General features: G+C 39.4%; 1 protein-coding gene across 2 annotated transcripts in view; it reads right to left on the bottom strand.

The window, feature by feature from the left end:
* Positions 1 to 19,471, bottom strand: part of LOC103472149 (immunoglobulin superfamily DCC subclass member 3) — an 87,454-nt gene that overhangs the window by 9,543 nt on the left and 58,440 nt on the right. For both annotated transcript variants that reach the window (XM_081612409.1, XM_017307433.2), the window contains exons 11-12: positions 12,519 to 12,632; positions 12,286 to 12,412 (exon numbers count right to left, since the gene is read on the bottom strand). In XM_081612409.1, the coding sequence (XP_081468535.1) occupies positions 12,286 to 12,412; positions 12,519 to 12,632 (241 nt within the window). The remainder of the gene's footprint in view (positions 1 to 12,285; positions 12,413 to 12,518; positions 12,633 to 19,471) is intronic.

The raw sequence follows: 19,471 nt of genomic DNA, 5'->3' as shown, positions 1-19,471 counted from the left end.
GTCAATGACAGGTATTAACTTAAAATACTTTGTAGAACGGCAATTTCTGAAGTTCGGTCCATTTACCTGTATTAGCTTACTGGCACATATTCCACATTCATTATGGCGGACGCTGTTACGTATCGCAACAACGGGCCGACCCGCTCCATGAGGCGTCTACGTGTTCATGTCTATGGTTTTGACAAGTAGAAACGGTAATGACATCATGCGTTGAGACGTTCTTCATACGTTGCTAGAAGTGAACCTCGAGCTCTTGAGGAGTGAGCTAGAGAACGGCTGGCCGAAATTAGCGTTCATAAATCGGAGCTAAACGCCGCTTGCTCGGCGGATATTGGAAAATCTAATATCCAACTCGAAACTAACTTCACTGCAGTCGGTAACACAACAAAACCACCGAGATGAAGTTTGTTTTGGTGTGTGACCTGCAAAGATGGTACCGAGCGACTGCACCTAAGCGCCCCACAACGTCTGATGCAGTGACGTGACATTGGTTCCAAAGCTCTATTGACCAATAGTAGACATAGAAGGCAGACATAGAAGACACCAAACAGAGAAAACCGCAAGCAGAAATACAGCGAGCAGAAAGGGCAGTGGTGGAGAAAGTACTCAAAAAATGTACTTAAGTAAAAGTACAAATACACAGCCAAAAATGTACTCAAGTAAAAGTAAAACTACCACATTAACATTTGTACTTAAGTAAAAGTAAAAAAGTACTGGCTTTTAAAAATACTTAAGTATTAAAAGTAAAAGTACTTGCTGAATGGATTACCTAATCGCTAATATCATTAAGTGTACTGATTGTATTTAATTTTAATACATTAGAAATGTGCCATTTTAATGAACAATGCCACTGATAAAGCATGTTTTTATTGTGTTTACTCTGTAACATAGTTAAGACTTAGATATGTGATTCTATGCATCATAATTTCAGGGATGGAAACATCTTGTCTCCTGTCCTGTCCTCATAGCATGAACTTCACTTTTTTGCCACTAGTGTCGCCATATCGATTTATGCAGCTTTATTATATAACTGACGATTAGACAGTCATCGCCTCCCGCTCAGAGGAAACCACTGCCCATGTCTGGAGCTCCGCGTGCGAGTAAAGGTGGAGCCGATGGGTGACAACAGACACTAAGTCACGTTATTGCTTGGATTTTACGGCGCCACCTTAAGTCCCTGAACTTCACATTTTAACGGAAAAAAAGCGCAACGCGACTTGGATGTAACGAGTAACGCGACACTTTTGTAGAAATGTAGTGAAGTAGAAAGTACAGATACTTACTGTAAAATGTAGTGGAGTAAAAGTAGAAAGTATCCATTATTAAATCTACTTAAGTAAAGTACAGATACACGAAAATTGTACTTAAGTACAGTAAAGAAGTACTTGTACTTCGTTACATCCCACCACTGGAAAAGGGAGAAGCAAAAAAAGACAAAGGAAAATATCTATTTTTCTTGACAAAAACGCATGTTTAGGGGAAATGAAAAAGAAAATATATACATTACTTGGGAAACTCATGTGTAAGGAAAAGGAAAAACTAAATATATATTTCTGCTTTATTTCTTATTAAAACATATATTTATGCTTTTATTTCTTATTATGTCGGTTTAGGTCATGTATACAGTTCATGTATTGGAAAAATAATTACATATTGATGACATTTGAGAATATTTTTTTAAATGTTTTTTGTGGAATCCTTTATGCGGCCCAGCCTCACCCAGAGTCTGCCTCCAGCGGCCCCCGGGTAAATTGAGTTTGAGACCCCTGCAGTAGAGTACAACAAACACACCTAGTACAACACCCAGTATAACACTTTCATTCTATTGGTTGAGTGACTGTTTGCAAGCAGAAAATGATTTACAAGTGAGCTAAGAGTTTGCAAACAGATTTGATCTGAGCAGAGACAAAGTGTGAAAGCGAGAAGAAAGGTTTGAGAAAGCACAGTTAAGAGTAGAAGTTTTTAGTACAAGCATTACATAAGCATTATGTTGTACAAAATAATAATAATAATAATTTTAGTACATATTTTTATGTGTCAGAAGAGGGCTTAGAAAATAATAAATAAATAAATAAATAAATAAATAAATAAATAAAATTTGACCAAAAGGGCACTTGGGGGCAAGGAGCAAAAGGGGCAGGTGTCAAGCACCCCCAGATCCCCCCTCTGCACATGGCTGCTAAAGCTATTAAAACATGTTCTTTCTGTTCTCTCTTTAATGTATTTATGTAATGGTGATGTATTGTCTCAATGTTTGTAACTCCATGGCGGACATTATACCACAATGTATGCTATGTTGTGCGTTGTGCGTCTGGCAGCTGAAGGAGGAACAGCTTATCCTGCTCTCTCCCGTCCTTACTGATAACTTTGCTTGTGAATTATTTTTAAAGTCACAATTTTTATGGTTTTATTCACATTATCGACATCATAACTGGATTACTTCAAACCTAAAGACCAGGAGATTTTCTCACTTTTAATTTTACCTCACTTTTCTTCACCTCCAAGTTGAACAAGGGCAAAATGCCCCCGTCCGACCCCAAGGACATTAGCAGTATTCTACAACGACTTCAGTTTTTAGAAACAAAGATTCAACGGCTGGAGGTGAACTTTGAGATCAACGCTACCTGTGGATATGAAACAACTCTTCCTCAAATCAGCGGAGAGGTCGTACACCCCGCACCAAACAGCTCACTCTGGATCGCTCAGGGAGCCAAGCCAAAACAAAAGTCTCACACTGCAGATCCCATGAGACGACTAACGGGGAGAACCCCTCACCTGGATGAATCAGCGTGGCCGGCTCTGAGCAGAAACCCACCTTCAACCTCAACACCTGCTCCGTTAAAGAATAGCAAACAAGCAGCTGGAACCAAAACGACTACACTGAGCCCACTCCCAAGGACAAAGCGACCAGCCCGAGTCTCAAAACATCCTGACTCACAGATTTTCTGCACTTCAGCCTGAGCCTCTGAGTGAAAACCCACCTTCAAACATCAGCAATGAGGCTAAACCAACACATCCACCGCACAAAGCTCCGAAGGACAAAGTGACCACCAGGAAAACGAAAGGTATGCCAAGAGTACTTATTGTTGGAGATGAGGCAATAAATGGAATCAGTCATGTTTGCAATCCCAAGAAAACGAGAGTGGTTTCTTTTCTTGGTGACACTGTATCTGATTTGACCCGCAAAGTGCTCTCTCTAACCACTGATCAGCCAAACATGGAGACTTTAGTTGTGCATGTTGGAGCCAACGATCTAGCAAAGCAAAAATCCGAGATTCTGAAAAAGGACTTTAATATTCTTCTGGACACTATGGGAAAATTAAAAATGAAGTTATTTCTCAGTGGTTCAATTCCATCGCCTCAATGGGGAGACGAAAAACATTCCAGGCTGCTTATGATAAACAAATGGCTGATTAAAACCTGCTCTGCCAGCTCAGTGACCTTCATCGATAACCTCTGGATCTATTGGCATCACTTTCACCTCTTTGGAAGAGGAGGACGCAATCTTAACAAACACGGAATAAGGCTGCTCACTGCAAACATTTTTCATTTTATCAACAAGAACAACAATGTGACCATCGCTTCAGAAGAACAGGCTCAAGGATGTCTGACTAGGATGGAGCCCTCCGCATATCAAGAACAAACTATTCCAAATCAAACTGATAAAACATCGACTGTGAACAGAATGACTGGTTCCCCTCCTCCTTCCCCCCTCCCTTCTCCTTCCACCCTCCCTTCTCCTTCCCCCCTCCCTCTCTGCTCATACACTCACTCACAAGATCAGAGTTTCTCAGAAAGTGAACCACTAAAGAGAGTCGGGCTGCACCTGAGCCGCCTGAAAATGCTGGTGGAGAATTCAGGTCAGAGAGAAAGACGGACGGACTCTTTCTCGTCCCAGCTGGATAGTATGGATCAACAGGTTCGCCTCGGCACAACTCTCACTTTTTCTAAGCCACCTGCCTCTGACCTCCCTGAAGATCCAGCACTCCGCATTTCTGAGGTCTGAGACCGGGGTCCAGATATTATCCTTACACCCGTCTTCCTCCAGAATGTGTCTGGCCCCCCAACATTGCGTAGCAGGACAATACCTGTCCGGATCACTACAAGAACAGTTACAAAAAACAGAAATACAAAAAACAGTGGTCTTAATTCAAACCTCAGACTGATCCCCTGTCTAAAGGAACCTCAGACTGAAGAACTTTCAGCCTCCGAGTCACTTAAACTGGCTCTTTTAAACACCAGATCTCTCTGTTCTAAAGCTCTATTAATTAATGATTTCATCACTGAGCATAATATTGATGTTTTATTTCTGACAGAAACATGGCTGAATGACAATAATGAAGCAATCGTACTAATTGAATCAACGCCTCCTACATACAATTTTTTAAGTGAAAATAGAAAACACAAAAAAGGAGGAGGCGTGGCTTCAATATTTAAGAATACCATAAACTGTAGTAAAATCTCTTTGGGTAATTTTATGTCTTTTGAATATCTTGGAATCGAGGTAAAAGGCCACAAACGAACTTTGACACTAACTCTATACAAAACACCAACATATGTGGAAAATTTCTTTGCGGACTTGAATGAGCTTCTATCTCTCATATTCATTGATTACGATTGTTTGATAATTGTCGGTGATTTCAACATTCATGTTGACAACCTGAAGACCGAGGGGCTAAAAAGCTCTGTAATATATTAGAGAGTTTTGGTTTAACACAACATGTCAAACAAGCAACACACACTCAGGGACACACACTGGACCTGGTTTTCAGTAAGGGAGTGAATGTTTCCAAAGTCTCTGTAACTGATATTGCCCTGTCGGATCACTTTGCTGTTTTCTTTGACAGTTCTTTATCCGTTAACCCACTTGGACAAAAAGCTACTTTCACAAAACGTACTTTCACAGAAAACACAGCAGAAACATTTAATCAAATCTACTCTTCTTCCTCACTCTTAAGTTATAGTGACGTAGATAAGTTGGTGGATGATTTTCAGTGCAAACTTTCAGATATCATTGATTACATTGCCCCCACTAAAGTGAAGGTTGTGACTGGTAGGAAGAAATCTCCATGGAGAAATGCACAAGTAGTTCAATCTGCAAGACAACTCTGCCGCAGGGCCGAACGGAGATGGCGTAAAGGTCAACTGCACGTTTATTATGACATCTACAAGGAAAGACTACGTAACTATCACACAACACCAAAACATGCCAGAGAGGCTTTCTTTGCAGATGTCATAAACAAAACCATCAACAACGCTCGAGCTTTATTTCCTACTGTTGACAGGCTCACAAATCCTCCGATGATGTTGCCACCTGAACTTCAATCTATTGCCGCCTGCAACAAGTTTTCAAGTTTCTTTTCAGAGAAAATTCAAAAGACCAGAGGATTAATCTGCACATCCACTCCAAAGACATTACCAATGCTGGGCCCAAACAAAACAAATACAGGAAAAATGACCCATTTTCAACTACTTCATTATAAAATCCTAGAAGAAATTATAAGTAAATTAAGCTCCAGTTCCTGCTGTCTGGATGTCCTACCCACACATTTCTTAAAGAAAGTCCTGCCTGTTGTTGCTAATGATCTGATCCAAATAGTAACTCATCGCTCTCTTCAGGTGTTTTCCCCCAGGCTTTGAAAACAGCAGTTATCAAACCACTGATAAAAAAGAACAATCTTGACAAATCCCTACTGCAGAATTTCAGGCCAATCTCCAACCTCCCATTCATCAGCAAAATTATTGAAAAAGCTGTTTTTAAACAATTAAATAACTTCCTAACAATAACAAACTGCTTTGACTCCTTCCAGTCTGGTTTTCGTGCTCACCACAGCACAGAGATGGCCCTTGTAAAAGTGTTCAATGATATCCATATAAATACAGACTGTAGGAGAACCACAGTGCTGGTTCTGTTGGACCTCAGTGCAGCTTTCAACACTGTTGACCACGACATTTTACTGAATCGACTGGAGAGTTGGGTCGGACTCTCCGGTCCAGTGCTCAACTGGTTTGAATCTTACATAAAGAAAAGGGATATCTTTGTTTCAATCGGAAACTTCTCATCAGAGAGGTCAAAGGTCACATGTGGGGTTCCCCAAGGTTCAATCCTAGGACCCCTTCTTTTCAATATTTATATGCTCCCACTGGCTCAGGTTATAACAGGAAATAAGATCAGCTACCATAACTATGCGGATGACACTCAGCTCTACATCACGATGTCACCAGGTGACTCTGAACCCATCCAATCACTGAATAGATGCTTAGAACAGATCAATGTGTGGATGTGTCAAAACTTTCTCCAGCTAAACAGAAACAAAACTGAAGTTATTATCTTTGGACCTAAAGATGAGTGATCTACAGTCAGCACACAGCTTCAGTTATTACAACTAAAACCAGCGATCAGGCCCGAAACCTGGGAGTAGTGATGGACTCTGACCTGAACCTTCAGAACCACATTAAGACAGTCACAAAGTTGGCCTTCTATCACCTGAAGAACATCTCCAGGATTAGAGGACTTATGTCTCAGCACAATCCAGGGAAACTCATCCATGCGTTTATCTTTAGCCACATTGATTACTGCAACAGCGTCTTCACAGGTCTGACTGACAAATCAATCAAACAGCTGCAGCTGATCCAGAATGCTGCTTCTCGAGTTCTCACTGAAACCAGAAAGTTAGAGCACATAACACCAGTTTTAAAGTCCCTACACTGGCTCCCTGTAGCTCAAAGAATAGACTTTAAAATACTGTTGTTAGTTTATAAATCACTGAACGGTTTAGCACCACAAGACATTAAAGATCTGTTATTGCTGTACCAACCGTCTAGACCCCTCAGATCTTCTGGTTCTGGTTCTGCTCTGCATCCCCAGAACCAGAACCAGACGAGGAGAAGCAGCATTCAGTTTCTATGCACCACAGATTTGGAACAAACTTCCAGAAAACTGTAAAACAGCTGAAACACTGAGTGCCTTTAACTCTCAACTTAAAACCCACCTGTTTAGAGTTGCTTATGGCTAAATTAGGGTTAGAGTGTGGGTTTTGATGTCTTCCATGTTTTTATGTCTTTAATGTTTTTAATTTTTTCTTCTTTCTTTTCGACGTTTTAATGATGTAATGTTATTTGTTTTTTTTGTTTTTATTTTTGTTTTTATTTTATTTTTTTATTTTTTTTAAATCTCTCTTTCTCACTGTTTATTTCTGTTTTTATTTTAATTATGTAAAGCACTGAAATGCCTTGCTGCTGAAATGTGCTATACAAATAAAATTTGATTGATTGATTGATTGATATGTTTATACTGTTATGTATTCTGTATCTCAATAAAAATCTATTTTAAAAAAACAACCAAAAAAAAGAACAAGGTAGTTCCATGCTAAGACCATCATGTTTTTGATTTTGATTATTTTTCATGAATGCATTAACTTTCTGTTTGCGCAATAGTATCAACTTATGCTTAACTAAGTTTATTTGTTTGGATATCACGGTACAACTGTTCAGTACAGGGGTGCTTAAGTTCAGTCCCTGAGAGCTACTATCCTGCAACTTTCAGATGCTTCCCTGCTCCAATTAACACACCTGAATCAAATGAATGGCTGGTTAGCAGGTCTGTTCAGGAAGCACAGCTGGTTTGGTGACGGAAGATCTTTGCTGGCGAGAAGACACGGGTTTTGTTGAAACGTGATGATCTAATGATCCTACTTCTTTGTAGAAGCACTTTCTCATTGGCTTTGCTTGCTATCTGAATGTAGCTGTGCTGCTAAATGTATTTAATAATTTTTATTATTATTCGTCTTCTTATCATTATGTCAAAGATGCAAGCCAGTGTTGAAGCCCCCCTCATTGCCGTGCAACCAGGACAGCCCTTCCTCCTGCATATTGGTGAAAACAAGAGCAGCACCAAAGACACTTCCCCATCAGTGATCACAAGATCATACAAGGTAGCTTCTGATGAACTTTCAAAGCACACTTCACCTTCAGTGCAAAGTACCTCTACAACTTCCGTAAATTAATCCAGCCTTCAGTTTTCAACATTGATGTGACTTGCACGACAATTGAGGAGTTTAAGATCCTTACTTTTACTTTACCTGGCAGAGTGGACACTCTTTATTATGATGATAATTTAAATACATGCTGTATCCATGAGATGATTTGTTTTATGTTCTTCCAATTAAGGACTTGGTTTATTACAGTCCCTGTGGCAAGCAGTTTTCTGCATGGTCAGCATTGAAGGCCATATTGTCTTTGAGAGGGTCCAGCCAACATTCCAGACAAGACAGTGTTGTTCATCTACTACATCTTCAACCTCCAATATCAAAATGAAGCAGCCAAGACTTTGACTGCCTCAACGGTAAAACCATTTCTATATTTTTCTTTACAATGACATGGTTTTAAAGTTTTAAAGCAAGTTATGATTAACATTTGACAAAGGTGGTGATGTTTTCTCTTTACGTAATTAAAAGCAGCTTTATTTATATATTGTACCAGCTGTATTCAGAATGCCACACTATTTATATTCTCAGGAATTTTCCCATTTTTGATCTTGTTTTTTAGTTGTTTCATTGGGATTAACCCAGAAAGGGGCACAAAAGCTGGTCATGGAAAGATGGTATCCAAAAAGACAGGAAAGAACATTAAAAAGAAAAAGTGACAGTCAATGTTCAGACTTCCACCCTCATCAAAAACCTGATGGACTTTGAGTGGCATCTCATTCAGGTTAGTTGTTGTCCTTTTCTTTTGTTTGAAATATTTCTGTTTCCATATCATTTAGGATCTAAATTGTATTGTCTTTTCTTTTTCCATGTTGGATGGTGCCTTCCAATAAAGTAAGTGCCACTTGGACTCTTGAAAACCATTAATAGTTCACATTTTAAAACATTGTTTATACTAGAATTCCACATTATTTCAGCCATGTTGAATTTTAGATTTTGGAAGTCATTTTTCTTTGATTTGTTTAGTGATACCCAAAGCATGGATATTTCTTTAAGAACTGTGTTTTTATGTTCATAAGATTGTAGAAATTAATGAGTTAAACCCAGTTTATGTCGCTGTAAACTGAAAGTCTTCAATTTTTATTTCAGTGTTAGTGAAACTATATATTGACTTTCAAGGCCTATTTTTTTACCAGTTCTCTGAGGAATGGTTATGTGTTATTTGTTTTGAATGTTTGAATATACTGCAAATATATGTGGTTTGAGGCATAGTGACTGGGGTGGTGGTCCCCCTGTTTAAAAAGGGGGACCAGAGGATGCATGGGAGTTCGCCCAACCAGTCTACATGTGTTTTGTGGACTTGGAGAAGGCGTTCGACCGTGTCCCTCAGGGGGCCCTGTGGGGGGTACTCCGGGAGTATGGGGTACCGGGCCCTTTGATACGGGCTGTCAGGTCCCTGTATGACCGGTGTCAGAGTCTGGTCCGCATTGCCGGCAGTAAGTCGGGCTCGTTTCCGGTGAGAGTTGGACTCCGCCAAGGCTGCCCTTTGTCACCGATTCTGTTCATTACTGTCATGGACAGAATTTCTAGGCGCAGCCGAGGTGTTGAAGGAATCCGTTTTGGTGGCCTTATAATCGCATCTCTGCTTTTTGCGGATGATGTGGTCCTGTTGGCTTCATCAGATCATGATCTGCAGCTCCCGCTGGAGTGGTTTGTGGCCAAGTGTGAAGCAGCCAGGATGAGGCTCAGTGCCTCCAAATCTGAGGCCATGGTCTTGAGCCGGAAAAGGGTAGAGTGCCTTCTCGGAGTCAGGGTGATCGCCCTGGCTCAAGTGGAGGAGTTTAAGTTTAAGATCTGGGGATCTTGTTCACGAATGAGGGAAGAAGGGAGCGGGAGATTGACAGGCGGATTGGGGCAGCGTCTGCCATGAAACGGGCGTTGTTACCGGTCCGTCGTGGTGAAGAGAGAGCTGAGTCAAAAAGCGAAGCTCTCGATTTACCGGTCGATCTACGTCCCCACCCTCATATATGGTCATGAGCTTTGGGTCATGACAGACAGAATGAGATCACGGATACAAGCGGCCGAAATGGGTTTCCTTCATAGGGTGGCTGGGCTCTCCCTTAGAGATGGGGTGAGAAGCTCGGTCCTCCGGGAGGGACTCAGAGTAGAGCCGCTGCTCCTCCACGTCGAGAGGAGCCAGTTGATGAGGTGGCTCGGGCATCTGGTAAGGATGCCTCCTGGACGCCTCCCTGGTGAGATGTTCCGGGCACGTCCCACCGGGAGGAGGCCTCGGGGAAGACCCAGGATACGACTATGTCTCTTGGCTGGCCTGGGAACACCTTGGGGTTCCCCCGGAGGAGCTGGAAGAAGTGGCTGGGGAGAGGGAAGTCTGGGCCTCCCTTCTGAAGCTGCTGCCCCCTCAACCCGACCCCGGATAAGCGGAAGTAAATGGATGGATGGGCGCCAAGCTTTACATGCCCCCCAGCCAGGTTAAGCGTTATTTGTATTTATTTTTCTAAAAATACACACATATATATATATATATATATAATAATAAAAAATTTTTTTTTTAAATACGCCGGACTGCAAGCCTCTCTTCTGCAGTGAGCATTTTACTGACAGGGCAGAATTATTCCTGAAAGAAAGATGGGTATATAGTTTTTATAGTAGATGCATTGAACGGGGAGCACACACCAATCAAACCCCTTTACTCCGTCTGTGGGGCGATTCACACACGCTTTCGTCGCTTGATCTCTAAAGTTTACCTTGGCGCGGAATTGCTGATATAAGTTTACCTATATTTACATCATTTATGATCCATGTTTCATTCTAGAATTCATCAAGGTTATGAGTCACGTTTAAATCCACCGCATTTCCTCTGCTCACACAGTTCAATGTGAACCACAAATGTTCACATTGAGCTGCTCAATATTCACAGGTGCTCATTTATGAGTCCGCGTTGAGCATACGGTGAGAATATTTCTTTGTGAACAAAGCATTATGTTACTCTGTCTGCGAAGATAAAGTTTGAGTCCCCAGTTAGTGGACCGGTGGTTCAGGCCATGGAGGAGCAATTTAAAATCTTTTGATTTATCTATGCTGAAAACATTAAATCAAATTTAACAGCATTGGTATTCTCTTAGGTCATTTATGCCTTGGGCCGGTACTAAATGAGATCAGCATTGCATTTTTTTATTGCCACTAACGGATTACTTAAATTTATTTGGATTTAACAGAAGTGCAACTAATTGATACTTATTTTAATTTTTTTTATTTTTTTATTTGCTGTTTTTAAGATTCTATAGTTGTGGGTTTAAGCATTGTCAGCAATGTCTTCCAGTAATGTAATTACCCAGTAATATTTTACATTTCCTGTAATACAAAACCCCGGAAGACCACCTCGGTGGCCCAACTACCGGGCTTTAATTTTCTGGGGGAAATCCTGCAACGTTTATGTTATACTTTACTAATCTAGAATAAACTTAGCAAATACCATTTACTTAGAAATCCAGAACAACTGGAACATTTTAAAGTGTAGTTTTTCTTTTGCTGTGCTTGTGTTGTTTTTGTGTTTCTTCTAATTCATTGAAAACACTTCGAACTGCCTTGTTGCTGAAAAAGTACTATATAAATGAAACGTCTTCTCATTGCATTTCACTTAACAGAGTGCCTAGCTTTTCTGTTAGAATCAGTGCTCCACATATTTAAAAATCTTTGACTTACTTATATTTAATCTAAATTTAAGTAACGTTCCTTGTTTGTGTACACAAACTTGACCAGTAAAGCTTATTCTGATTCTGTCAGGACCCTGGATTGTTTTGCTTTTTTTCCCCCATGTTTACTTTTCTTTTTTTGTTTTGTTGTGATTCACCTTTGTTCTATCTTTTATTTTAATAATTTTTTCTTTGTTGTTTTGTATTTGTTTTGGTTTGACCTGCTGTGTTTAGTATTTCTTTATTCCTTTTAAATTGGTTCTCCCTTTTTTCCCCACTTTGTTTACTTCTCTTTGCTATCTCTCTCCGTCTCCCTCAGCCTGCCTTCTGCTCTCTCCTCATAGCTACACCTGGCTTGTAATTAGTACCAGTCCATTGTTCTACTAATCAAGCTCTCAGCATTTAGCCTTCTCTCTTCACTGGTTGCTTCCAGTCTCTGTGTGTTCCTCCATGTTTTTTAAAGTTGCTTTTGGAATTTTTCATTATTTACCTCCTGGATTCCTGCTTGCATTTTGGTCCAATTTCAAACACACGTTATGACAGATTCTGAATATACAAGTTAATATAAGAACTAGGGGTTTGAATTATGCAGAGCATTATAGCCGCTACATAATGGAGGAAAGGATGGCATGCATGTTGGCTCTTACCTGTGACGGTATCCAAATATAAGAAAGAGGACGCAAAAGATTATGCAGGCCGTGCCAATATGAATCCCAATGACGACGCTGCTCAGAGAGGCTTCAGCATCCCTGCACTGACATAACCTGTTTCCACCTTTTGCAATTACAAATAAAAGAGAACAGATGTATTTTATATCTTGATTGATAAATCTGTTAAAAATGGTATTGAAAGGGGTTGTATTCTTGTGTTGAACACTCACCATTGATTTGGTCACTTATGCCTTGCCCTGCTACCGACACCAGCCTCTTGGAGGAGTCACTCTCTCCGTTTCCATTGTAGGCCACCAGTTTAATTTCATACACAGCTCTAGGTTCTGAAAGGAAGAGGGTCACATGGAGTTCTTAAGAGTGAGTGATTGTTAATGAAAGGAAAGAGCCTACTCTGAGTTTATGCATTATTAATTAATCTTAATCAATTCCACGTCCTAGAAAAATATGCCAGTATTTTGTTAATATCCTACTTTTATTGGTTTCTGTTGTGTTTTGTTTTGGTTCCATGGTTTCTGTAATTCTTACCACTATTTAAATTTTTCATGTCATTGCTTTTCATATTTTTCTTCAATTGTGTAAGTTTTCAGCTATGCAAACAGATCACCATCCTGTCATTACGGTGCATTTCCTGTTGATTACAGGCAGATTTTCTCTGAATCTACCTCTAAACGTCTTGACTCCTTCCTGCACAGTAAATGTAAACATGGTATTTATGGGGGATTTTTTTTTTTCTTTGCCATAATCCAGACTGAACACATGTTCAGTCTGAAAGCAAGATTTCATGTCTTTCTTCTCAAAACTTGTAATGATTGCACTCAAAACGTCTCCTCGTTCTCACACTTAGGCCCCGTTTACACGATAACGATTTCGGGGGAAAACGGAAGAGTTTTGTTGCGTTTGTAGTGTGCATTTACACGAAACCACCGAATGTTTTCTCTAACAACGGCACAGATTGAAAACGGGTTCCAGACCAGCTCATGCATAGTATGACGCAAAACATAGCTGCTTCCTACAATCCACAGAAGAAGAAGAAACTACTCACAATGCTGGTGTTACTGTTTCCCCATCAGATTCGGTTCCCTCAGCGTCTCTGCACCGCTCCGCACCGCCCAGGTGGCAAAATACACGGCTGCTTGTTCAGCGCTCTTATCTAGAGAACTACGGACCAGGACCAGCCCGGCTCCAGACGAGTTTAACAGGAGGGGCACCGACTTATTTTGGGGGGCAAAATGAGTCTACGTAGCTGAACATAGACAACAACACCAGCAGCCTACAGGCTACTTGTTAACAAGCTTAACGTGCTGTGTTGATATTAGCCAGTCATCTTTTAGCTAACATCACCTGCATCCAGCAGCTTTACTCAACTCAGTCGGTTAGTTCGGGGGCAAAACTGTGCAGTTATTTACGTTTTGCTGGGTTGCTGCCATGATTCTAACACACCTGCGCAGCAGCATCAGGTCTCCTTCGCTGCCTCACAGGTGTAAACCCAGCGCAAGCGTCTCAGCGTTCATGTTGCGTTTGAAGGCGGCTCGGAAAAACAGGTTACGACTTGTTAGCGACGGATAAAACTGTTTTAACTGCTGAAAAAGGTAACAGAGGACACGGATATGGGACGTGCGGGAACTCCTATTTTATCAAATTGATATAGGAATAACAGACTGTTGGCCATTCCAAGGTAAAAACAATAAACAGCTTCCAGTCCGGGCCGCTACAGACACCGTGAAAGCTCAAACAAGGTTTTTCGGCAAAGTTATCCCACTTTTTCCAACTGCATGCGCCCTAATCAGACGCACACAATGCGTGTTCTCTCACGGAAATCCACATGCCTTCAAGTACAACTTTTTTTTAAACACATGCCACTTTCAAAGTTTCAAAGAACCTAGCTCCAACTAGGCGCAGCAAGAGCATTACACGTTTTCGATGTGCACCGTTACTGTGTAAACACAGATCGTAATCAGAACATTATCGTGTAAACGATCCAGCAAAAACGGAACAAAAGTGCCGTTTTTGTTGGATCGTTGTCGTGTAAACGCCCCCTTAGTCTCTGTACGGAGCAAATTTTCGCTTGCGAAACTAAAGAAATTTGTAAAGTAAGACGATGTGTAATTTTTCATTTATACTGTTTTCTTAACAAAAAGTGCCAGATATATATTCAGATACATATAATAAAAGGTATATTACAGCAAAAGATAAATAAAAGTAAAAACTACAGAGGGATCTGAGTGGAGCGGTCAACCGCTCCAAGATGGCTGCCCTAAATCTCGTCAGGCGACAGTAGGCAAGAGAGATTCATTAGGTGTCTATTCTTTCTATGCTACTGATTTTAAGCATTGTTTTGTTCATTTTACTAATTTATGTATATATTTAACTTTTACTTTATTCATTCTACTTTGAAGATTGCAAAACGTTCCCAACACCGTCAATGTCTGTGATTATTCCTTATTTTTTATATTATGATATTTATCTTTGTGTTAAAGATCCTCGATGTATGTTAATGTTATTTGTTTGAGATAAAAAAGTGAAAAAAAAAGGTTTGACAGGCGCAATGACATATTGGCGCATTTAATCAATTATAATTTGCTAAAATAGATTTTCAAGATTTATTTTTGCTCTAGTGCAGTGTTTCTCAACCTTTTTTGGGCCAGCGACCCCCTAGCTTTTATCCAGGTCCCTCACCCCCACCCCCACCCACCAAAGAATTTGTAGGCTACTTTGCACTGACTATTATTTTTTTTATTTTTTTGGCTGCACAGTGGCACAGTTGGTAGAGCTGTTGCCTTGCAGCAAGAAGGTTCTGGGTTCGATTCCCGGCCCCAGTCTTTCTGCATGGAGTTTGCATGTTCTCCCTGTGCATACGTGGGTTTTTTCCAGGTACTCCGGTTTCCTCCCACAGTCCAAAAACATGACTGTTAGGTTAATTGGTCTCTCCAAATTGCCCCTAGGTGTGAGTGTGTGTGTGCATGGTTGTGTGTTCTGTGTGTCTCTGTGTTGCCCTGCGACAGACTGGCGACCTGTCCAGGGTGACCCCGCCTCTCGCCCGGTATGCATTGGAGATAGGCACCAGCAACCCTCTCAACCCCACTGAGGGACAAGGGTGTAAGAAAATGGATGGATGGATATTATTTTATTATTGATATTACTATCACTATTGTAGATGTTTTGATTTTTATGCTTGTTTCTGTATTTATCATCAAAAATAATTTCCCAGAGAACAAAAAAGCCATGTGAATAGAAATTATTTTCACAGGCGTCTACGAAAATTGAACATTCAACTTAAACTTGGTAGGCCTAACAGCAGCCAATCAGTGGAAAAAATATTCTTATTTTGTGCCATTTTCTAGTTGTTAAATATTCCACAAAATGACCAGATAAAAGATGAACAACATGCCAGTTTAAACTTTGAACTATTTGCCAAATGACAGTCCTCTGCAACATTAAAACATGGATAGAACTGTAACTACATTAATCATAACTCTTCTTCTCTTCAGTGTCTGTCAGTTTCTGGTGGTGCAGCTCTGTGCTGCCTTCAGGAGAATGGGACATCAGAGTATCATCCATAAAACTTCACCCTCATGGTATTTATTGTGCAAACCAGAGCTTTCAGTGGAAAAACTAAAGTTCCAGGTCCTTTTAATGCTATACAAATATGATACAGAAACATGGATTATATCTTTATATCAACCTGTCTATTGATTATAGATTAATAGTTTTACTGGACAGAAATTACAAAGAACAAATCTGGTTCTTAATCAAATCCTAATGAGTCAAATTCAAAGTGTCATGGAGTCATCAGCCTCATGACATTTACACTGACATGAAAAATAATATTGAAGAAATATATTAAACCTAATTAAAAACATAAGTGATAAGTTATTTACTGTTAAGATATATTTATTCTCAGTATTAGATATGGTCTTAACAAACCCATGACACTTCAACAATATTATTTTACCTTTTATCTGGAAATAGTGTCTGTTCATTCTTGCCATACAGTCCTCTGTTTTAAGTATTGCTCAGAAGGTCTTGCCATACCAGTTTATTCCTCTATATTTATTTTAGTTTCTTACGTTGATTTCTTCTTTTAACATTGTGAAGCTCTACTTAGAACCTTCCTAAGATCCAATAGTGCAAAATGCAAATTCTTGCAGTTTTTTAACTGGTATTAAGATTTTGATCAGGAGTGTATATGTAACGGGTAATGGTTGGAAATTCATGCTAAAATATATATTTTTTTGGTAATTGTCCTCTGATGAGTGGTTTTTGGTGTCCCCGACTGGTTGCCTATAAATACGAAGGGAAACCGAAAATTCCACATTCTGTTCAGCATTCTGCTGCGGGAAGCCATCAAATCAGGTTCTCTATGCGTAGTGTTGGCGGTTACGTTCAAAGGCTAACTTGAATCTTTGTTACAGTACCAGTAAGCTCACGGCGCCATTTGTGTTTTGTTGACCACTCATTTCAGGTAACTATGTTCCATTAAATGTCAGTAATTTATTTTGTCAGTTATGTTTGCATGTTTGTACTTTTTATATAAGTATTTGCGCTTTTGTGCAAATTTTTTGCCCCATTGAAATACATTGAAATTCTACAAAAATCCACAAAATTCCTCTAAAATCTTCTGTTTTTCACTGCTTACTACTTCTGCGTACTTCAACCTGGAAACTACATTCAACTTTTTTTTTCCAAAGATCTGGAGAAACAGCAAGCGAAAATTGTGACACCGCGCCTACTAATGCCACTTCTGGTGGCAGGTGTTATTGGGTGCCACAAGTGCCACTGTTTTCAGGGCTAGCTGTCAGTGTTGTCACTGACTTCGGCACCTTCCAAGGGTTGCCGCTACCTCATACTGGTACCTTCCACGCCTCACGGACGACCGCTCTCGCCTATTTTCGCTGATGAGATTTAGGGCGGCCATCTTAGAGCAGTCGACCGCTCCACTCAGCGTTATACGTTTGTCAGGCACAATGACGTATTTGCGCATTTAACCTTTCATAACACGCTGTTTTGTTACTGGAAACAAACAGCTACATTTATAAACAATTGTATTTTTTAAGTATTTTTTAATTGTATTATACATAGTTCAGCATATATAAATGTGCTTAGTGGGAAAAACAGTAGAATAGGAATAGAATATTCTTTGGTGACTGCTTCTGTGTCAGATTTAATATCAATTAATTTATAATTAAAGAAAACACCGGTGGATCTGGCACAAAGTATTGCATTTCCTCTTAAGTGTTGTGTTCCCTCAAAAAAGCAAATACGCCCTGGTCTATTTTGGATACAGTCTCAAATTTCAGTTTACAATAAAGAGCCTCAGTGAAAACATGTTGACAGCTGCCATAAGGTGCCACGAGCTTCTGGGTAAGGTGCCACTTGTGCCACCTTGCTTGGTGGCAAGGTGGCACAAGTGTCCACCTTACCACCGGGTAAGGTGGCACAAGTAAGATGGCCATGGGTGCCATGGGCTGCTGTGACCTCATTCTATCTGTTTCAGACAGAATGTAGCATATGAATAACTTTAGTTCAAACAAATAGAAATAAAATATATCTTAATTAAAACATAATTCTCATACATATTTAAATATACAGCCGGTGTTCCGACTGAGCATAGAAAGACAACACCTGCACTGACTGCATGTCAGATGGGACCTCTTCTGCGACAGCTGATAATAGCTGCCACTAAGGTGCCACTTCAACTGACACTAGGTGGCCATGGTATATCAGTGCTGACAAGCTCCTGTCAGTTCCGGATAATAATAATTTTTATACAATTACCTTAATATAATGCTATTGATTATTAAACCAGGTAAGTTAACTAATATTGACTTATTAGTTAATATTAGTGACAGAGGCAACATGAAATATTGACAATTCCAGAGTGACAGTATGTTCAGCATGGTTCCATGACAGTGCACAGAATGTCATAATTTCCCAAGAAAGTAATAGACCAGACAGCCACTATAACTTTCAGAGTTTTTTTTTAGGATAATGCAAACTTTATGAAAAACATGCTACAATTTTCTAAAAATGCCTGTTAACCAGTTTTAAAGAGTTATTACTTGTTATTATTTAATAAATTTAATATCTGCTATTTTTCATTAATTGTGAAGTTCATTCCAGATTTGTGCGGCATAAATGAAGGTTGCTTCTCCATGTTTGTTTCTGGTTCTGGACATTGTCTTTAAAGTTTTCTTATTCAAAGATGAGACAATGAATACAATCTGAACTACAAAATGCATTTCAATAGCATTTTCAAGGCAGCAGGAGGACTTTCACTTTCAAGTTAAACCACCTTCCAATTTTTTTACACTAATATTGAATATTGATAAGTCAAAACAGAAAGTATGTACACCTCAAAAACTTTGACAATGTGTGAATCCTAAGCAGTATTAAGAATAAGATTGTTACATATTTTTGGAAATAAAAATTACTTTGGGTTATACTTAAGATGCAAATGCTTTTTTAAATGAAAATTGTGCTGTTTACATATAATTTTAATTGGCAGATGTTTCAACATGTTTTAAAGGTTGTCACAAAATATATGCAAAGTAATTGATTTGTCAATATTTATTAGCCATTGTATGTAAATACTTTAAACAGCAATAACATATAATTAAAATTTTCAATAGCCAAGAACTAAAATCTTTGAGTATTATAAAATCCCTCTCTGAAATAATTTGAAGTCTTCTGTAAAATTCATGTTTAGTCAACGTGTGAATTTACTACATCAGGATCAAATAACATATTATTCCTCCATGAGAAATTATATTTTTCAAACTTTATTAATTTCTACAATATACGTATTACACAACTACTATGTATTTCCATCTTGGCCAAATCCCTATCTGCCAACCCTACGGGGTTCAACAGGTTCCATTGTAATAGTGACACTTAGTGGCAGATTCAATTACTTTGGCCATCTTCCTTCAATTAAATTAAGTCAAAAATATTCAAGGTGTTAAACGGATAATTAACCAATACAATTACCATTGAAAAAAAAAAAATTTAAACAGGCAATATAAGTAACACGTTTTCCAAAAACTGGCATTGCCATCCCCCAAAATATCGGCACCAGTTGTGACAGCTCTGAAACATTCTAGACACCTAAAGGTCGCAGAAAGACCCATGTTAGTTGTAACATGGGTCTTTCTGCGATAAAACC

This window comes from Poecilia reticulata, chromosome 11 (genome assembly GCF_904066995.2).
Source record: "Poecilia reticulata chromosome 11, P_reticulata-male-v2, whole genome shotgun sequence".
Lineage (NCBI taxonomy): Eukaryota > Metazoa > Chordata > Actinopteri > Cyprinodontiformes > Poeciliidae > Poecilia > Poecilia reticulata.
This window is presented reverse-complemented; position numbering and strand designations above follow the sequence as displayed.